The sequence below is a fragment of the Vigna angularis genome, chromosome 4 (assembly GCF_016808095.1).
Source record: "Vigna angularis cultivar LongXiaoDou No.4 chromosome 4, ASM1680809v1, whole genome shotgun sequence".
Taxonomy (NCBI): domain Eukaryota; kingdom Viridiplantae; phylum Streptophyta; class Magnoliopsida; order Fabales; family Fabaceae; genus Vigna; species Vigna angularis.
The window spans coordinates 37,414,160-37,434,524 of record NC_068973.1 but is presented as its reverse complement, the minus strand read 5'-3'; the positions used below and the strand labels follow the sequence as shown (position 1 = coordinate 37,434,524).

Genomic DNA, 20,365 nt, shown 5'->3' with positions numbered 1-20,365 from the left:
ACTGGAAAGTGCTGAGGGCGAGAAGCAACAGCGTACACGTGGCGCCTCGTCCTGCTGACACCTCTTCGCTCTATGTGGCTATATTCCCACCTCAACTTCCTCACACGGCTTACTTTTGGGAGTTGCTCCCTCCACCCCCACACATCTCTTCCTCCACCTCCCCTTTACCTTTTTGCCCCTTCCTCCACCTTTCCTTTACTATTTTGCCCCTCAGTAAAATTTTATTTTTAAAATTATTGTTTTTTAATTTTATTCATTTATAACATATTTCACTGATAACCTACGTAGTTCCTTGTATGAGTAAAATATTTTTCTGCAAAGCTTGGTGATCGTGAAAAGAATTATCAAGCAATCTTCCTCTTGTTCTCGGTGCAATACGTGGTGCAGTGCGTTTATGGTGTAGTGTCCTTGTCGTGGTTCCTCTCCAGGTACGTAGTCATAATCCTTCCTATAATTCTAAACCCTAAACCCTTCCCATACTTCCAATAATCCTTTGAATATCCAAGCCTATAATCCTTGCATGAGCCGCAAAACGTAGTAAAATAAAAACGAAACCTAAAAGGAACACTGCCTCTGGACGGATGACATCCTTCAACGGATGTCAACATCCGTTTAAGGCGAAACGGATGTTGACATCCGTTTTGCCTTAAACGGATGTTGACATCCGTTGAAGGATGTCATCCGTCCAAAGATAGTGTTCCTTTTAACTTTTGAGGATATAATTATTATTTTAGAAGGATATAATTGACATTTTAGAAAATTGGGGAGGTGGAGGAAGAGATGTGTGGGGGTGGAGGGAGCAACTCCCCTTACTTTTTTCTTCGACCCACGTGACTTGAATTCCGCCTTGGTCCTCGGCCCAGGACACAGGACCCAATGTCTTGCTATTACCACCCCCGTTTGCTGTCTAAAACTCAACCACGATTCAAAGGAAAGAGACACTGTTTTAATATTTCGTTCAAAATACCTGCCGTGAAAGTATATTTTTATAGAAATAACATAAAGGTATTCATAAATAAGCTTTATTCATTTATTATTTAACGAGTAAATTTAGTCTAATAAGAGATTTTTTCATGAGACATTCGACATCAATCTACTTTAAATATAAACATTTTTAAACTATCATCACTTCTAAAATACCATCTTTTAGAGTTTTATAATTTATATAAAAAATTAAAATGTTATTTTCAATTCAAAAATTCAAAATAATAAATTTATAGATTCTTTTATAAACTAAAAATAAAATTAATTTATATAAACGAAAACAAATCTCATATTACTAAATTATTTTTATAAAATTGAGTTATATATATTTAAATTTTTTTACTAGTTAATTTTAATTCATATATATGAAATTTTAATATATTTGGGAACCCTTTTACTATTTTTATTCTTCTCGTTATTGTGTATCCCTACAAAGTTAAACTATATATCCGTAGAATATTTGAAAATATTTATAATATTTTATCATCTTCCCACTTTCAATTGGGTTGGGTAGAACTAGAGGTGTCAATTTGATCCATGACCCTGGGGTTAGCCCTAACCCACTCTTGAAAAAGTCCCCTCTTAAGAAGCCCCTCAAATGGGGGCCAAAAAAAAGTCCCAACCCCCAAAGCCCCCTCTCAAGGGGGTTAGGGTCAGGGTTAAGGTGGGTTTAGCCCACTAAAATGTTTTTGGAAACTAAACTTCAACATTCTTAATAGTAACTATTAAAAGTACTAAATTTTATATTCATGTAATTGATTTCTTATTTCAAATTATTAAATAAAACTAATTAATTATAGTATAATAGAATATTTAATACTCAAAATAACCACTTTTTTAAATAATTAAAAACAATTGCAAACCACACACTTAATTTTATACAACTAAATAGTATTACAAATTTATTTTACTGAAATATTATAAAAATGCTTTATTTTGTTGTCAATTTTAATAAAATTATGTCTTATATTGCAGACACCAATTATTAGAAAATTATATATAATTAGTAATATCAAAATAACCACAAAGAGAGATAATAACATATTAATTTGATTTAATATTTGCACTGCTTTTAAAATTCTTAAAAAGAATCATTGATTTGTTTCCTCGACTTCTAAAATATCACTCAATCTGTTTTTAATTATTTAAAATTAAAAATAATTCAAAAATTTATTATCTAAAATTTTTGGATCAAAAATAGTATTAATATTTTATGTGTAAATTAAACTTATGTTTTATTTTATTTTTTTCTCTCTGATAATCTTTTCTCAAAATCATCATAAGATATATTATAAAAAGAAAGTTAATTTCTTAAAAATTTATAAAAAATGAAAATTTTAAATAGACCTAAAGTACTAAAGAGTGACAAATGTTATAGTGTTTCAATTCTTTAACTAACACATTAAATAATTTATTTTTAACTTTCAATTAGAACACATAACATAAATGTATGTTTATGTTTATGTTTATATTTATGTCTTTGACATTTAAAATGTAAACATTTTGAGTGAGTAGTACGACGAGATTGAATTCTATGGGCGAATACAACTTTAGTCTGCACAAGGTTTATGAGTGTTTTCTTTTTATTTATTATTTTTGTTATGAACATGATTTGTTGAGTATAAAATGAAAAAGAAAATCATTTATATTTAATTTCTTTTTCAATAACTTTCTAAGAAAATAAAGAAGCCTCATTTTTTTTTAAATTAAGAGTTTCAATTAGAGAAAATCTTCTCTTAAATTTCAGTTAGGATAATTTTAGATAAAAAGTTAATTTCTTACTTATAACTTAAAAAAAAAGTGAAATTAAATATTTAAATTTCAAATTTATAAAATGATCCTTTAATTATATACTTAAAGAATCTAACTCAATAAATATTGTCATTTTGCTTTTGCTTCTTATAGTAACTATTTTTGTAACAAATTAAGAGTTAATTATATTTTTTCTTATATTCAAAATGAACATTTTTTCTAAAAAAAAGGCCCATGGGCTAGCCCTGGCCCACAGGGCTTTTGAAGATATTTTGGCCCCGTGGGCTTTTTCTACGAGGAGCTTTTTGGCCCTATGAATTTTTCTAGCCCCAACCCACGTGGGTTAGGGCCAAACCATGTAAGGAGGGCCAAATTGACAGGTCTAGGTAGAACTAGATGCCAACTTCATTTGTGAATTTTTCCTTTCTTGTTTTGTCTAGCGAGTGTGGATAATTTCTTTTACAACGGCCAGAATGATAATGACCTTTTTCTAATTAATTGGACCTGTTGTTAATGTTTGATTAAGAGTATAACAATGATTAAAGTACATGTTTAAAATACATATACCATACATTTGATGGTTTATCCTTATCCGCATATTAATCACTACAAATAAAAGCTATCCTTAGAAATTAAAAAACTCAAATTGGAGAGAATTTGAAGTCAGTGGTGAAGCTTTTATGGAATGTGTAAGAATATAATTTGATGTAATAAAATAAAAAAAAATGACGCTTTAAAGTAGACATTGCATGATACCCAAAAAAAAAAATGTTCTCGTTGCAGTATAAAATGACACTAACCAACCAAGGTAAACAGAATATATGAAATCCGCCATCAAATAAGATAAATAATAATTAAGTCTGTTTTATTAGAATAAAGAATATTAAAGTTGTCGGAATACGTTTATATTCAAGTATTAAAATAATTTATTTTAAACAAGTACAAGTCTTTTAGTTCTCGCACATTTTTGGAGCGAAAAATAAGACAGAGAAAAAAAAAATGGTTCACATATTTACTAGATAGTTTAAGTCAAATTTTAATTTTTTACCATATTGGATCGAAGTGAAAAATTGATAATAGGCTTATATTATATTGTTTTTTATTTTAAAAGTTGGAATATCGTGATTGAAAGCTTGTGATTTGAAGAAATTAGTTTTCGGTTTTTTTTTTATATTATTCAAAATTTGAAGAGTTATTGTTTTTATTTATTGAATGGTTGTGGGTATTTGTTTGCACATTTGATCTTATTTTCTTATTACATTTGTTTTTGTTTTTATCGAAATCTTAAATATGATTTTTTGGTCAAGTGACAAGATTTAAGTGTTTTGATGTGTACGATTGAATACTAATAAATTCTCAATTGCGATTGGTGACCATAGAAGAGTGAGGTCAAGACAAAGGTTTATCGTAGTTTATGGTGAGCGTCAAATGTTCTAATGTTCTAATTTCAAGTCCGTCAATTGTTATTGCTAATATCAATCACCATAAATACGAGGTAATATTGTCTGTTTTAGAGCCTAAAATTTCATCACAATTTTGTCTTTAAAAGAGGTCTTGAAAGGTGAAAGGAGGAAGAAGTATTTAAACTGTCTATAGTCTCGAATCCTAAGCGACGTGAGACTATTGGGCATATCGAAAAAATATCTATATTTGATTTTGGTAAAGTTTGATTAACTAACTTGTATTAAGATAATTTTTCCACTTAAAAATATTTATGTTTTCTTTTATAATCATTAATGCATTTTTTTATTATACTATTGTTTATGGTAAATTCTTGTAGGATTGGAAAAATTATTTATGCTACTTCTCTTATGTTTGCATATGAAATTTTATAACTTTGACAATATTAAATTTGAGTTGATCTCATTTCAAATTATTATTTTTAATGCTTTTTTGGATAAGGCGATTCAAATTTAATGAATGCTAATTTTTAAAACTACTTAAATTAATCTCAATTCGGGTCATCCCAATTCAATCTTAGTCTAAGTTATCTCGACTTGATCTAGACCTAGATGAAATCAACTCGATTTGAACCTAAGCTAATTTGATTGAATCTATGTTTAAACGGACTCGAAATTTAACTTTACTCAAGTCAACTCAGCTCAATTTAAGCCTAAACCAACTTGATCTTACCTAAGTCAAAACTAACTTGAGTTAAAAGAAAAATACTAAGATGAAAATGTGAATTTGAACATGAATAATTTTTAATTTTTAATTTTAGATTGAATTTGAAATTATCTAATTCAAACAATCCAAATACTTTAATAAAATTTTAGAATTTAAATTTCTTTTAAAATTCCTTACACAGATAACACATCTTGTTATAAAATATTTCAAATTCTAAAAAAGTTACCCTATAAAAATTTCTCAACCAAACATATTAATAACTTTGTTGTATTGTTATATCTCCTGTCACGATGAGCTAAAACAAATTGTGTTCTATAAAAATAAGTAGCAGGAAATAAATATGTTAGTAAATAAATATAAGATAAACGAACTTGGAATTGTTAGTAAATTGGAAGGAATTTTATGAAATAGAGAAGAGGAAAATAAATATGAAAAGCAAAAGCACTCGCAAGGAGATTTGTTTTTATAAATTAAAGAGATAACTGTTTTAGGATATTCTACCGGAAAAGGAATATAGAGAAATATATAAGCTAATTAAGTATATTAATGTGAAAATAAAATAAAAGCAAGTTGTGGGTAGCACATATGCTTCAAGCTTTCTGAAAAGATGTTTTTTTTTCTTTTGTTAATCCGAAACTGATTAACAATAATCACCAAAATCACTTAGGAGGAACTTCCTTTCTACTTCGAATCTAGGGATTCTTGCATAAAAAAAATAGGTGTAGGACATGTTTGGATTCCCTAGCATCTTTACTTGTCATTCTCTCATCATTTTGTAAGGAGGTTCAACACACACATACACATGGATCTTCACACTGGTAAGATATTGTCCGTTTTGGATTAAGTCCTCACGGATTTGCTTTCGGTACCATTTCAAAAAACCTCTTACCAATAAAGGTATCTTATGTGTATATAAACTCATGTCCATCTCTTATTTTATTTAATGTGAGACTTTGTTTGTACCCAATACATTCCTCTTTGAGTTTCTTAGGTGAAAAAAAGTTATTGTAATATTTAAAATGGTTTCTGAGTTGTTTTCTTTCAAATGAAAATAAGATAATTTTAGGAAAGAGTTTTGTTGGAAAATCTAAATATATAAACCTAAATATTAATTAAGTAAAGTAAAAATGTGAAAATTGAATATCATAGATCCACAAGCTTATGGGATTGTAACCATTGGTAATCCTCTTTAAAAAAACCTATAAAGTGGTGTGATGGAAGCAAATAAGGACAGTGAGGTGATACGATGGTCCTTTGAATTCGTACCTTTGTCGTTGGAGGGTGATGAAAGTGTGGGACATATATATGCAATACTGTTGAAGTTGCAGACATTGGCAATTGATAGAGATATCCCAGCCAACCATTTCACATCACCAACTTCCACTTCCTCACTCACAACATCTTCACTGAACCTTCCATCACTCTCATTTTTTGGTACAACACCATACCAATAATAAGAATTGCATAATATCACTCCCAGAAGAGCCAGAACAAACAAGTTTTGGTGGCAATAGTGGCGCACCAAATGAGAATATGCTAATTTCAATTCTCAGGATACACAAAATTCAAAACCCACATGTCCAAAATCATGGCCACTGGACGAAACAGAATGTGACTTGATGATTCTCGAGTCAAAAGAAGGTGACAAATCAAAACTATTGAATAGGATTAATATTAATTACTTGTAATTTACTCCGACAACAAATTTACTAAATAGAAACTAGTTTAGTAATTGTATAGTAGTTTTTGTCCCCACATAATCTAAAGAAACAAACTCCATTATTCGATATTTTTGTCCGGTGATGTTTTATCGACAAGAGGATATCATGGCTGGAAAAAAAAATGGAGAGAAAGACAGAAATGTTGAAAAATATGAAATCTGGGTGCATGGCAGCACTACCAAGTTATCCCTATCCCATGATTGCAATTACGAATACAGCACCCGCCAGCATTTACAAATATTCCCACTAATATTATTCATTGCACTTTTCTTATACAATAGTTGTTAGAAACCGAAAAAGTTAAATATCTTTGTCCATCCATAATATCTATCACAGATTTTTGAGAATAGATAAAATTGTCTCATATATTACAATAATAATAGACAGATTTTAAATAAATTTATAAAAATAGATAAGTGGTGAAGTTTTCACACGAAATTCGTTTCACTATGGGAGAGATTGTTATATATGAAAAGTTAAAATGATATATTTCCACACATTTTTAATTTTGAAATTGTTTATCCTCACGTAACTTTAACTTTGAAGTCATCTACCCCACACGACTTCAACTTATATTATTGTATTGTATGAATCGATCGATATGTCATCTAATAAAACAACTTTATGAAAGAGTACATCGTGTTGATCGAATGGTTGAGATAAATTTTGAGATTGTTTAGTGCATTTCTCTAATTTATGGATTAAGCAGATAAAAGCGAACCTTAATGATATTGAGCCATAAATACTGAGATAAGTTAAAAGCTTATAACCAAACCTATAAATACTGAGATAAGTTAAAGATGTAAAGTGTTAAATTGATTGAATTTGGATACCTAATTGTAACTATCATTCGTTAATCAAAAATTGACTTGAAATTCGGAATGTTTTTACCACGTACATACCGTTTGGATTTGGATTGTATACGGATAAAGAAGATAGACTTGAAGGAAAAGATAAAATAAGGTGAAATTGTGAAAATATGTTTCTCAACCCTACATACTTACTGAAACAATTATCAATTCTCATAAGCAATTACACAATATTAAAGTTATAGAAACATGATAATTTTAACCTTTCGACTATAATAAATTTAAAGTTATTTAAGAGATACACGACTTCTTCTTCATATGAAATTATATAAAATTTCACAATTTACCTATTTTTGTAATGTTTTTAAAATCTGTCTATTCTCGTATTTGTTTTTGTAAGAAAATAGTCTATCACATGTGCTCCCGCAAACTATAAGATGGGTGATGTGCAATGATGGAATCCATTTAAGAGATCGAAAACAAGAGAGGAAGACGTTGTTGGATTGAGAATGACGTAGGACCTAGGGTTGGAAAGTAGTTTACCCTTTTTTCTTTTTTCTTTTTTCTGGATTTATATACGCTTGTGTATGGATTTAAGGTTCTGTTTAGATTTAAGTTTCTGTTTGGATTGAAAGATACATTTGAAAAACTGGAAAGAAGTGAATTTGAGAAAAAAATAAATAAAAGTAAAATTGTTTAGATTAAGAAATAAATTGTGAGAAATAAAGAAAAATAAGAAGTTTTGTAAAAGTTTACGAATAATTTATCTATCGATAAAAATTGTTTTAATTGATAAAATTGGAAGATAAAAATATAAATTAAAGTTAAAATAAATTTAAAATTAAAATGTTAAAATTAATTCTCAAAATAAAAATATATTAAAATACATTGAAATTATATATATATATATATATATATATATATATATTACAATTCAAATAATTTTAAAAAAATAATATAAAACTTTTAATTTCTAAATAAAAATTACATCTCAAAATAAAAACAAATAAAAAAATAAAATATCAAAATTTAAATGAGTTAAATTATATCAATTTATTTGTTATTTTAATATTAATATTTTTATTTTTTTTATATATGTTATATAAAACATATATTAGTAAACATTAAATTATTTTATTTTATTTCTTTATTATTAATTTATTTTACTATAATATAAAAGTATATATTAATGAAGTATTAAATTGATCATTATTAAAAAGGTTATCGTATCATTTATAATTTTATTAATTATACAAACATAAAATAATAATCTATTACGTTTTTTAACAATCTATTATTTTACAGCTTTTTCACAAATCATTTCTGAAAAACCTGGAAACTTTATTGTTGAAAAGTTACATCATGTTTCGTAATTTATGTCTCGTATTTCACACTTTTATCTTCTTTTCATCTCAATAAATAGTATATTCATAGAAACACAGGCTAAATATCACATACTAAAAGGATTTATTCGGGTAGGAATTTTATAAAAAAAAAATCAAATAAAACTAATTTTGTTTTCGTACCGTTCAATAAATAATCTCCCCTTTCATGGAGAGCATGGGAAGATATCGTGGCTAACTTCAACAACTAATCACCAACTGAATATCACGGATTGAGAACCCTCCAAAGGAAACCTTTTGACCTACTTCCAAATTTGAATGCAACGAATCAGCCATGTTTGACGAACTTTAAAATCAGAACAAGATGAGCATATTCCTTAACAAAAATGTGAAAATAAAAAAGGAAAACGTTGTTTTAACAAATCTTTTTATAACTTTTTGACAACTATTTATGTGATAGCTTCTGATTGGTCTGTTTCAAATATATGGATCAATAAAATAGTGAGACGTAATTAATTATCAAAAAGTTGTTAAAAAAAGTTGTTAAAATATGAAGTCCAATAAAAAATATTTATCTTTCTGTTTTTTATTTATCACTAACAAGAAACTATGTAAGGTGCATATAAACACATCCATTCAGTGTGTTGGTTCTTTGGCTTTGTTCTCTTGAGTGAATTTAGGAATAAAGTTGGTGAGAATTAGTATAGAATTTTATTGACGTGACAAATTAAAAAAATTTACTTCCAAATTCACTCTCATCTACTTCCAAATTTACTCAAATAAACGGCAAGAGAACAAGATCTTAAGGTTTCATTTTGTTGCATACGTGACTTTGATATATATAATCTGGTGTCTGTCTCATCTGGTATACCCAAACCGTCGATTAAAATCTGCAATCTGTGGAGCCATGAATAAGGGTTAATATTACATCACATCAGATTATTCATTCGAATATACCCCTCAAGCATATTCGTGGACAACCACTTGCACCCATAGTCCTAAATTTCATAGTTACACCGAAACAAGAGTGAATAATCAATAGTGATGATAAGGCCCCTAATTTCTTCGCACAAAATATCAAATCCAAAATGCAAATGATTATACTAAAGGAAAACCGCAGCAGCTTTGTTTCCACTTTCCCCACATTGTTTATTCTCTTTTATCCCTCCTTCATCATGCTCGCTACTTTCATTGTACTCAGGTCTAATCATACACCACGTAGTGCGCTTTCACTGTTGCCTTAGATCGCAACCCAAACCCTACATTCCATAACACTCTTTCTTTTTCATTCTAATATCTTCCATAAAACTTCAAAATCTTACATAAATCCCTTTCTAATGCATTATTAAATCTGCTTCAGTGGAGGATATTAAATACTAACTAAGAATCTCTAAAAGCAACATAACAATTACTGTATCTAATTATTTCTTTAGACCCACATTTTAAAACAATGCAAATTGTTCTCTCCATATGACATCATGCATTGTATCTATCATTATCAAGCACAAAGTTCTGTTGTAATGCATGCTCTCTCCCTCCTCCCTCTGTATAAAGAGTTAAATAACACTAAAAAAAATGGTAGTCGTGGGCTGCTGCTGATGGTGCAAGTCTTAAGGGTACCCTAAAGCAGTACCACCCTTGCCCTGCAAGTTATATCTATCTTGCACCAACAAAACAGGATGAAGTCCGTGACCCAAAGCAGAAAGCTATAACCTACTTTACTTTCTCTTTATAAATAGCACTCACTCCCCAATCTTCCCTTACAACCTAACCTTCTAACCTTCTTTATTCTACCTCTCTTCCAAAACCAAAACCCTCACACACTCTATAAGCTTTGATTTTCTAACTTTACCTAAAATGAGGAGCATACCCACCACAACAACCTCAACTTCAACCGCACCCACAGCCGCCACGTCATCATTAACCACTCCTCCGCACCCCAGGTGGCACTCTCCCGTTCCGTACTTGTTCGGAGGACTCGCCGCCATGCTTGGTCTCATAGCCTTCGCTCTCTTGATCTTGGCTTGCTCCTACTGGAAAATTTCTGGTGCGTTGGAGAACGAGGAGAACCGTGAAAGGAACATGGAGAACGGCGGCGGTGAGAAACAGGGTGATTCTGAGAACAAGGAATCTGTTACCGTGTACGAGGATAAGATTCTGGTCATTATGGCTGGAGATGAGAAACCCACATTCTTGGCCACTCCCAAAGCCTCCTCTGTTTCTCGTCCACTTCCCAGCCATTTTGAGCACAGCCTCCAACACCACGTGACTACTGAGAAATCAGAGAAAGAAATGGAAACCCAACAACAACAACAGAGTCAGCTACCTTAATAACATATCATTTGGTTTGTAATTCTATGATTTTCTATCTATCTTAGAATAGAGTTCACAGGGAACATCTTACTATGTTTCTCATCATTCACTCTCTTTTTCTTTTTCCTTTTCCTTGTCTATCGACCTTGTTGTATTCTATTGTTTGTTCGGAAACTGTAAATCTAATCAAGCGAGATGAATTAGAGTTTAGGGGATTGTATATAAATCTAGGGGTAACCAGATTTTGCAGCGCTTGCATGTCGCTGCTATGTTTGTTTATGTAGATTTTTACCTTTTAACATATCGCAAAATTTTACCATAGCTTTGATCCAAATTCAAATCCCGAAATGCAAAACTAGGAGAAAAAGATGCTTTTGATCCACCTTGCAAACCAAATTAAAATTTACTTTTCAATTTTCTTTATACAAAATCACTATTCTCTTAAAAGATTATAATATATTAATATTTTCTCACGCCTTTTTATTGAGCGTGAAAACCAGAGGCGATGTCACATAAAGTAAAAGAAAAAAAATTAGAAATGATCTCACTACTAAATGAAATTTGCAAGTATATATTATAAATTAGTTTTTTTAGTTAATTTGGAACTTAATTTAAAATGGACTTTGAGTTTAAGTTTAATTTAATGTCACAAAATTTAAAGGAGATTTATATCTATATATAATTTAAATTGATTATCCACGTAAAGTTTAAAAAAATAATAAAAATAATAAGAATTAAAAAAAATTTCATACCTCATAAAAAGAATATAATTATTTTGTATTATTTTTTTCATGTTACCTTGCATACCATAAAAAATAATAACTCAATAAATAATATAATTAACAAATACGCAAACACTAGTACAATATTTGCTTTTAAACTTGCACAATATACCTCATTTTATATCAAACCGCTCCCTATCAAAACGCGATGGCAGATTTGAAATTAAGAGAACCTTATAGGCCTCGGTTGCATGTCGGACTGAACCAGAACAACGCTACGATCTCGGTTGCATGAAAAATCGGTGCTTAAAACAAGGCTGATAGCTTTTTGAAAAGGTGATACTACCTCGGGTACATGCAGAACCGAGGCATAAAACCTCTGCCACACCTGCAACTCACTAAACACGCTACTTTCACACGTCAAGTCAACCTTACGGCATCGGGTGCTATGTTTAACCAAGGCATATAATGCTTTATCGCCTCAGACAAAGGTAGAACCGAGGTATAGTATGCTTTCCAAACCCCATTTCATTTGTGTTCTTCTCCTCTCTGCCCTAAAATGAAGCACTTCATGCTCCCAAGAAACCCTCTCAAGGAAGAAGAACTCGCTTATGCGGCCACCACTGTCGCCTCTCCTAGCTCCGCCAAAACCCGCCCCTCTCACAAGCACAAACACTCCCTAGCCGCACTGTTCTTCTCTCTCGCTGCATCCAAGCGCTCCATCATCGTCTCCACCACAAGGTCGCTGATAGGTCGTTGTCGCCGCTACAGTGTTCTCACACTGCTTCGCGATTCCTTTTATCGCGCAAGATCTCCAAACGCCATCCCCGGTGCTGCCATCCAGCCACTGCCTCGCCACCGCGCCTCCCTGTTTTTGCCTCGCCGTTGCTCCCTCCCCGCTGCATTCACAACGTCCGTCGCTGCCTCCCCGTTGCTGCCTCGCCGTCGAGGGAACGGGGCTCGAACCACTGGACCCCGGTGCGGAACTGGAAGGCGTTGTACTCGTGCGTGTGCGCTTGCGAGGAGGTGACGGAGAACTCGCACATGGTGGGGTAGAGGGTGGAGAACTCGCACATGGAGGAGGTGACGGTGGCGAGGGTTTTCTTGTCTTCCTGTTGATAATTTTTTGGGGTTTCTTAATACGATGGCAGAGTCGAGGTTTGCAAGTGATTTATTTTCTGTGGGATTCTGTGGTGTTTCTGAGGTCTGAGAATGGAGAGTTGTGTGTTGGGATTCGGAGGGCAAAGAAGGGAATCAGGTTTGAGCTGTGGAACTCTGCTTCTGGTTCAGGGTCTGGAAGTATCGGTGGAAGTGGGAATTGTGGGATTGGTCCTTATGGGCCTTTCTCTTTTTTCTTGAGAGAGGAGAACAAGAGCTTAAGGAATGGTGGCGGCGGTGGTGGTTATGGGAATTTGAGTGACAGGGCCAAAGTGAGGCCTGAGGCTGTTGTTGAAGCAGTGACCCTGGCTGCTGCTAACAAACCTTTTGAGGTTTTTTATTATCCAAGAGCCAGTACTCCTGAGTTTTGCATTAAGGCTTCTTCTGTAAGGGCTGCTATGAGAATTCAGTGGTGTTCTGGGATGAGGTTCAAGATGGCCTTTGAGACTGAGGATGCTTCCAGAATAAGCTGGTTCATGGGAACCATTGCTTCTGTTCATACTCTTATGTGACTGTTTTTTTTTTCTTTTTATTGCTTGGTATGTGACTGTGTGTGATTGTAAGCAAATATGTTTGGTTCTGATGTTAATCCACCTATAACATTCTGTGTTTTCGCATGAGATTTCTCATGGACGTTCCTAGGCTTAAATTGTAGTTACTTAGTATGCCTATGGAGGCAATCTGGAAACATAAGTTGTGTCCCTTGAAGGTGTGTTTGCCTACTATAGTATTGGAATTTCTCATATCAGGCGTTGATGGCTTCTGGAATTGATTAACAGAGATAATTTGGCAGTTTATTTTATTAGCAGGCAACAATGAATTTGGTTTTGACCTTAGGAAGAGCAGACACTGATTTTGGTGATGAGACAAAAGGGACTGGAAACACCATAAGCCTAGGGGAATATACTGCTTCGGTTCCCCTGAACCGAGGCATAAAGTCTTACAGAAAAAAAAATTAAAAAAAACCAAAAACTTTACTGCTTCGGTTAATGTTGAACCGAGGCGAAATCCTGTCATTTTATGCCTCAGTTCTCAACCGAGACCAAAAGTAGCAGACTTTTTGCCTCGCCTGGATATGCCTCGGTTCGGGAACCGCTGCCTATAGGCAAAAATAACCGTCGTCGTTTCCCCTATCTGTACTAGTGAAATACCACCAGTAATTCCTAAGCCTATATATCCTGCTAATACAGTGCATGAGTAACTGCAACTTAATGCAAGAGAATGGAGAAATTATTGTGTCGTGTGATGTACGTTTGGCAAGTGTACCAATCTTAATTGTAGTAACAAAATATTGTCCTCTGGGATTGAATGAGTTGAGTACCAGTTTACTAACTTACTTAATTTTGAGTGATGAAATTTATCCAGTGAAATGATGAACATAAACAAGTGATGGAAATTCAAATGATATAAACAATGTTAGAGAATTGGGTTCATACCTTTTTCATATAAATTCTTCCCCTTTTCAATAGATGTGTCAATTATAATTATCCCCTTGAGTTTATTATGAGCTTGTTTACCCCTAATCCCTTAGATAGGCAAACATATCTATTGAATTTGAACCCCTAATCCCTTAGGCCAGTTACAATTCCAATAAGATCATGCAGAACAATTATATCTCAATTTCAAACTAACTAGTTGTGCCCAATTTCCCAATTGTGACAACATCTAATCTGTTCTAATTATAAACGCAAGCAATTACCAATCTCCTAATTGTGAAACTGCTCATGGAATAGACATTAAAACATAAATAGAACACAAGGATAATTAAAATTAAACAACATCAATTGAAAAGGTTCAGAAAGTATAATCAAAAGTACTCCATCAATCCTCTAACAAAATGGAAAATTAGTTCTGCATAATGTAAGAGAAGTCCTAAAGCAAAAGTCTGAAAAAGCTACAGAAGAAGAAGATGAATCCCCCCATTTGTCTCTCTTTTCCACGTTCTCAAAAACTCCCCCCCCCCCCCCTTTTCCACTTGTTCCTCTTTTTTAGGAGAGTGGTTACTCCCCTCCACAATAACTTCCTCCCTTTTCTAATTAATTTTTAATCTCTTTGAATCTGTTACAGAAGAAATTCGCAACTGCTCCTGGAACGTTGCACAACCATGGAAAAATCCCCACTCTGCATGTGCTTTCCTCTGTTTTCATTCATCAATTCTGATGAAAATCCACAGGTTGTGGTAAAAACCACAACTCAGTTGTTGAACTCTCTGTTTTGCACTGCATTTAGAAGCAAAATCCACAGGTTGTGAGACTGTTCACAGCTCGGTTGTTGAACTCTCTGTTTCATCTTCGTCTCTTGTACATCAATTCATCCCAAGTTGTGATTTTTGACACTTAGATTTCACCAATCTACAAACAAACACAAAATCCCAATGTATGATCCGAAACAGAGATAATGCATGACTAAATCCTTCAATGAATGCAATTACATATGCAAATGACCTAAACTAAGATATGAATGCAATTATATTTTACTCACACATCAAAATACCCCAAGCTTAGACTGTTGCTTGTCCTCAAGCAAAGAGAATTCAACTAACACAGAATGATTATGCACACAGAATGATGGATGAATCTAAATGGAAACATATCTTCTCATCTCAAGTTCAGTTCAAACAATGATATTCCTCAAGCACACACTTCACAATCTTTTCAGCATGACGACTCACTTATTGGGACCCTAAGTGCAATTATTTAGTGGAGGTATGACACTAGACATCAAGGCAAATAATATTTGGCATTTTAGTGTCTTGAAAAAGATTTACTATTAGGTTCCTCACTTAGAAAACACTTACCTGCCAACTAAGCATGGATCTTCCACTCATTTTGTCTTTTACTTGCCATACTCAGTCTCAAAGGAGTGTCTCTTCCCCAGTAACATATAGTCTCAAAGGGGTGTCAAATTATTCACTCAATATTTTTGTTTTGTTTTTTTTTTTTTTAGTTTTTATTTAAAATTTGACAGACAATTCTCCAGTAACCAAGTGCAGTGAGTGTCACCATAGAAACCTAACGGAAAATATTTTCTTTCTTGTACCTCAAAAATTATCTTCCTTAAGTGTCTGTGTCAAATCTCCTGTGTAATGTGTGAAGTTTCCCAACAAGCAATCAAAACTATATTCACCATGTGCTTAGAAAATATCATTGTTTAGAACATAGAACTCAGAGCTAAGATGATACATTTCCAGTGAAACATTAGATGCAACATGCAAATGCGAACAATGTAAGATACAATGTAAGATGTCATGCATACAAAATATTTACATGGTCCCTAATGTATGGAAAGTCAAAAGTACAGGGGATGAAACTCACAAAATTAGTGATGACTAGAGTGGATCATGGTGAGAACGTCTTGCAAGAGTTGTTCCACCTTTTGCTGATGAAGAATCTGAGTGTCCCGAAATTGGATGAACTCTTGATAATGCTTGAGTTGTTGGGCTTGGAGTTCTGTAACTGACTGCTGGAGATGAGCAAGAGTGTCAACCGCAGAAGGTCGAGGAATGAGAGGTATGTGAGAGGACGGATCAGGATCATGATGAGGGGTACTTTGACATTTATTTTTTAAATTTTAAATTTAGTTAAAATTTTTTTTTTTAAAAAAAATTTCTTTTTCATTTTTTTTTAATTTTTAACAACTTTTTTTTTAAAATTTTAATTTTTTTAATTAAATTTTTTATTTTTTTATTTTTTTTTAATTTTTCTTTTTTTGATGAATAAATCAAGGAAATTCAGTTTCAGCAGCACACTGTGATGCCATGAATGAGACACTGGTCCTATTTTTTTCAACATCCCCTCCCAAATACCACTTTAATCTTTGACCATTTACTTTGAAACTTCTTTCATCATTAAGGTCAGAGATTTCAATTGTTCCAAAAGGAAAAACTTTTTTAACCACAAAAGGACCTGACCACCTAGACTTGAGTTTTCCAGGAAACAATTTAAGTATGGAATTATACAATAGAACTTGCTGCCCTGGGGAAAACTCTCTCAGCACAATCTTTTTATCATGCCATCTTTTGGTTCTCTCTTTATAAATCTGGGCATTTTCATAGGCTTGCAATCTGAATTCATCCAATTCATCCAATTGAAGCAGCCTTTTCTCACCTGCAGTCTTCAAATCAAAATTAAGCAATTTAATGGCCCAAAATGCTTTATGCTCAAGTTCCACCGGCAAATGACAAGATTTGTCATACACCAACTGATATGGTGACATCCCAATTGGAGTTTTAAAAGCTGTTCGATAGGCCCAAAGTACATCATCTAATTTTCTTGACCAATCTTTTCTAGATGAGCTCACGACTTTCTCCAGAATTCTTTTTAACTCCCTATTGGAAATTTCCACTTGTCCACTGGTTTGGGGATGATAAGGGGTAGCTATCTTGTGTCTCACACCATACTTGCTCAAAAGTGATGCAAATTGCTTGTTATGGAAATGTAAGCCTCCATCACTAATGATTGCTCTCGGTACCCCAAATCTGGAAAAAATTTGTTTCTTGATGAAGGAAACCACCACCTTAGCATCATTTGTTGGCAACGCAACAGCCTCTACCCATTTAGATACATAATCCACAACAACCAAAATGTATTGATTTGAGAAAGATCGTGGAAAGGGACCCATAAAATCTATACCCCAAACATAAAAAATCTCCACTTCAAGTATGTTGTTCATGGGCATCTCATGTCTTTTGGAAATATTGCCAACTCTTTGGCATCTATCACAGTGTTTCACAAAACTATGGGCATCTTTAAAAAGGGTAGGCCAATAAAAGCCACTTTGTAAAACTTTAGAAGCTGTTCTCTCAATTGAAAAATGTCCCCCATAATCCGACCCATGACAATGCCAAAGGATGTTTTCAAATTCATTTTCTGGAACACATCTCCTGATCATACCATCTCCGCATCTTTTGAACAACAAGGGATCATCCAAAAAATAGCATTTGGCATCATGCCGAAACTTTTTCTTTTGTTGGAAAGTGAGGTCATTTGGAATTATACCTCCTGCTTTAAAATTAGCAAAATCGGCAAACCATGGCAAGGAAGTAATGGCCATTAACTTTTCATCTGGAAACTCCTCTGCAATAGGCTTGATGTCCCGATTCCCTTCATGAAACTTCAATCTCGAAAGGTGATCTGCCACCAAATTTTGCTTCCCATGCTTATCACGGATCTCCAAGTCAAACTCTTGTAATAAGAGAATCCATCGTATTAATCGTGGCTTGGCATCCTGCTTAGCAAATAGATACCTCAAAGCAGCGTGATCGGTGTAAACAATGACCTTTGACCCAACAAGATAAGATCGGAATTTATCAAATGCAAACACCACTGCTAGCAATTCTTTTTCAGTTGTGGCATAATTCTTTTGAGCTTCATTTAACACACGACTAGCATAATATATCACATGAAACACTTTTTCTTTTCTTTGTCCTAATACAGCACCCACAGCATAATCATTCGCATCACACATCAATTCAAATGGTAAAGACCAATTAGGTGTTGTAATTATAGGAGCATAAACAAGTTTTTCCTTTATGGTTAAAAATGCTTGCAAGCATGCATCATCAAACACAAAAGGGGTTTCTTTTTCAAGAAGATTAGTCATAGGCTTTACTATCTTAGAAAAGTCTTTGATAAACCGCCTATAAAAACCTGCATGACCTAAGAAACTTCTTACCCCTTTTACATTCACTGGAGGAGGTAATTGTTCTATTACTTCCACCTTTGCTTTATCAATCTCAATGCCTTTTTCAGAGATGTGATGACCAAGAACAATACCTTCCCTCACCATAAAATGACATTTTTCCCAATTTAGCACTAGATTAGTTTCTTGGCATCTTTTTAACACTAAGGTTAAATTAGCTAAGCAAGAATCAAATGAAGAGCCAAATACAGAAAAGTCATCCATGAAGATCTCAATGCAATTTTCAATCAAATCAGAAAAGATGGAAAACATACACCTTTGAAATGTTGCAGGCGCATTGCAGAGACCGAAGGGGATCCTCCTATAGGCAAAGACGCCATAGGGACATGTAAATGCTGTCTTTTCTTGATCTTCAGGAGCTACTGCTATTTGGTTGTAGCCCGAGTACCCATCTAGAAAGCAGTAGTATGCATACCCTGCCAATTTTTCCACCATTTGATCTATGAATGGAAGTGGAAAATGGTCCTTTCTTGTGGCTTGATTCAGTCTTCGGTAATCTATGCACATCCGCCACCCTGTGACTTTTCTTGTAGGAATGAGCTCATTGGCTTCATTGATCACCACTGTCATTCCTCCTTTCTTGGGTACAACATGAACATGACTTACCCACTCACTATCAGAAATTGGGTAGATAATTCCTGCATCTAGCAATTTAATTACTTCTTTCCTTACCACTTCCTTCATAGTCGGGTTGAGCCTCCTTTGTGGTTGTCGCACAGGTTTGAAATCCTCTTCCAAATAAATTTTATGCATGCACACAGTAGGACTAATACCTTGCAAATCGTCAATTTTCCACCCAAGGGCAGATTTATACTCCCTCAACACCCTTAAAAGTTTATCTTCTTCAGTACATGAAAGTTCATTGCTCACAATTACTGGATTACGCTTTTGCTCATCAAGGAACCTGTATTTAAGGTGAGAAGGGAGTTGTTTCAATTCCACCTTGGACGTTTCTACTCCTCCATCTTCACTTTTGTGTAAATCTTCTATTTCTCTAGTGGAATTGAATATTGGCTTCAGCACTTCCAATTGATGAGCACACTTCACCACCTCTTCATCATTAATTTCTCTTTTCAACTCCTTTGCTTCCATTCTTGACAATAGAGTTCTCTCTAATGGATTCTGCTTTACATGGAAATTTATCTCCTCCAACACAAGAGACTCAATTATTTCAGCTTTGAAACAGTCCTCTCTGTCAAGTTTGTGGTTCACTGCTTTAGTCATAGAAAATGTGACTTTTTCATCTGCCACTCTTAACATCAATTGTCCTTGTTCTACATCTATCAATGCTCTTCCTGCTGCTAAGAATGGTCTTCCCAATATAATTGGGACTTTAGCATCTTCTTCCATGTCAAGAACCACAAAATCAGCTGGGAAAATGAATTTATCCACCTTCACTAGAACATCTTCCACAATTCCATAAGGATAAGTCATTGATCGGTCTGCCAATTGTAAAGTTATCATAGTGGGATTTACTTCACCAATACCCAACCTTTTAAAAATGGACAAAGGCATCAAATTGATACTTGCTCCAAGGTCACATAATGCTTTACCCACAATGATGTTTCCAATCTCACATGGAATGACAAAGCTTCCTGGGTCTTTCAACTTTGGAGGCAATTTTTGTTGAATTATTGCACTGCACTCCTCTGTGAGCATAATTGTTTCATCTTCTTGAAGCTTCCTTTTCTTTGACAGCAAGTCTTTCATGAATTTAGCATAACTTGGCATTTGCT

General features: G+C 33.4%; 1 protein-coding gene across 1 annotated transcript; it reads left to right on the top strand.

The window, feature by feature from the left end:
* Positions 1-10,339: 10,339 nt before the first annotated feature.
* LOC108331134 (protein GLUTAMINE DUMPER 5) lies at positions 10,340-11,350 on the top strand. Its single transcript, XM_017565764.2, has one exon. The coding sequence runs from the start codon at positions 10,594-10,596 to the stop codon at positions 11,065-11,067; it is 474 nt and encodes a 157-aa protein (XP_017421253.1). The 5' UTR covers positions 10,340-10,593; the 3' UTR covers positions 11,068-11,350.
* The last annotated feature ends 9,015 nt before the right edge of the window (positions 11,351-20,365 follow it).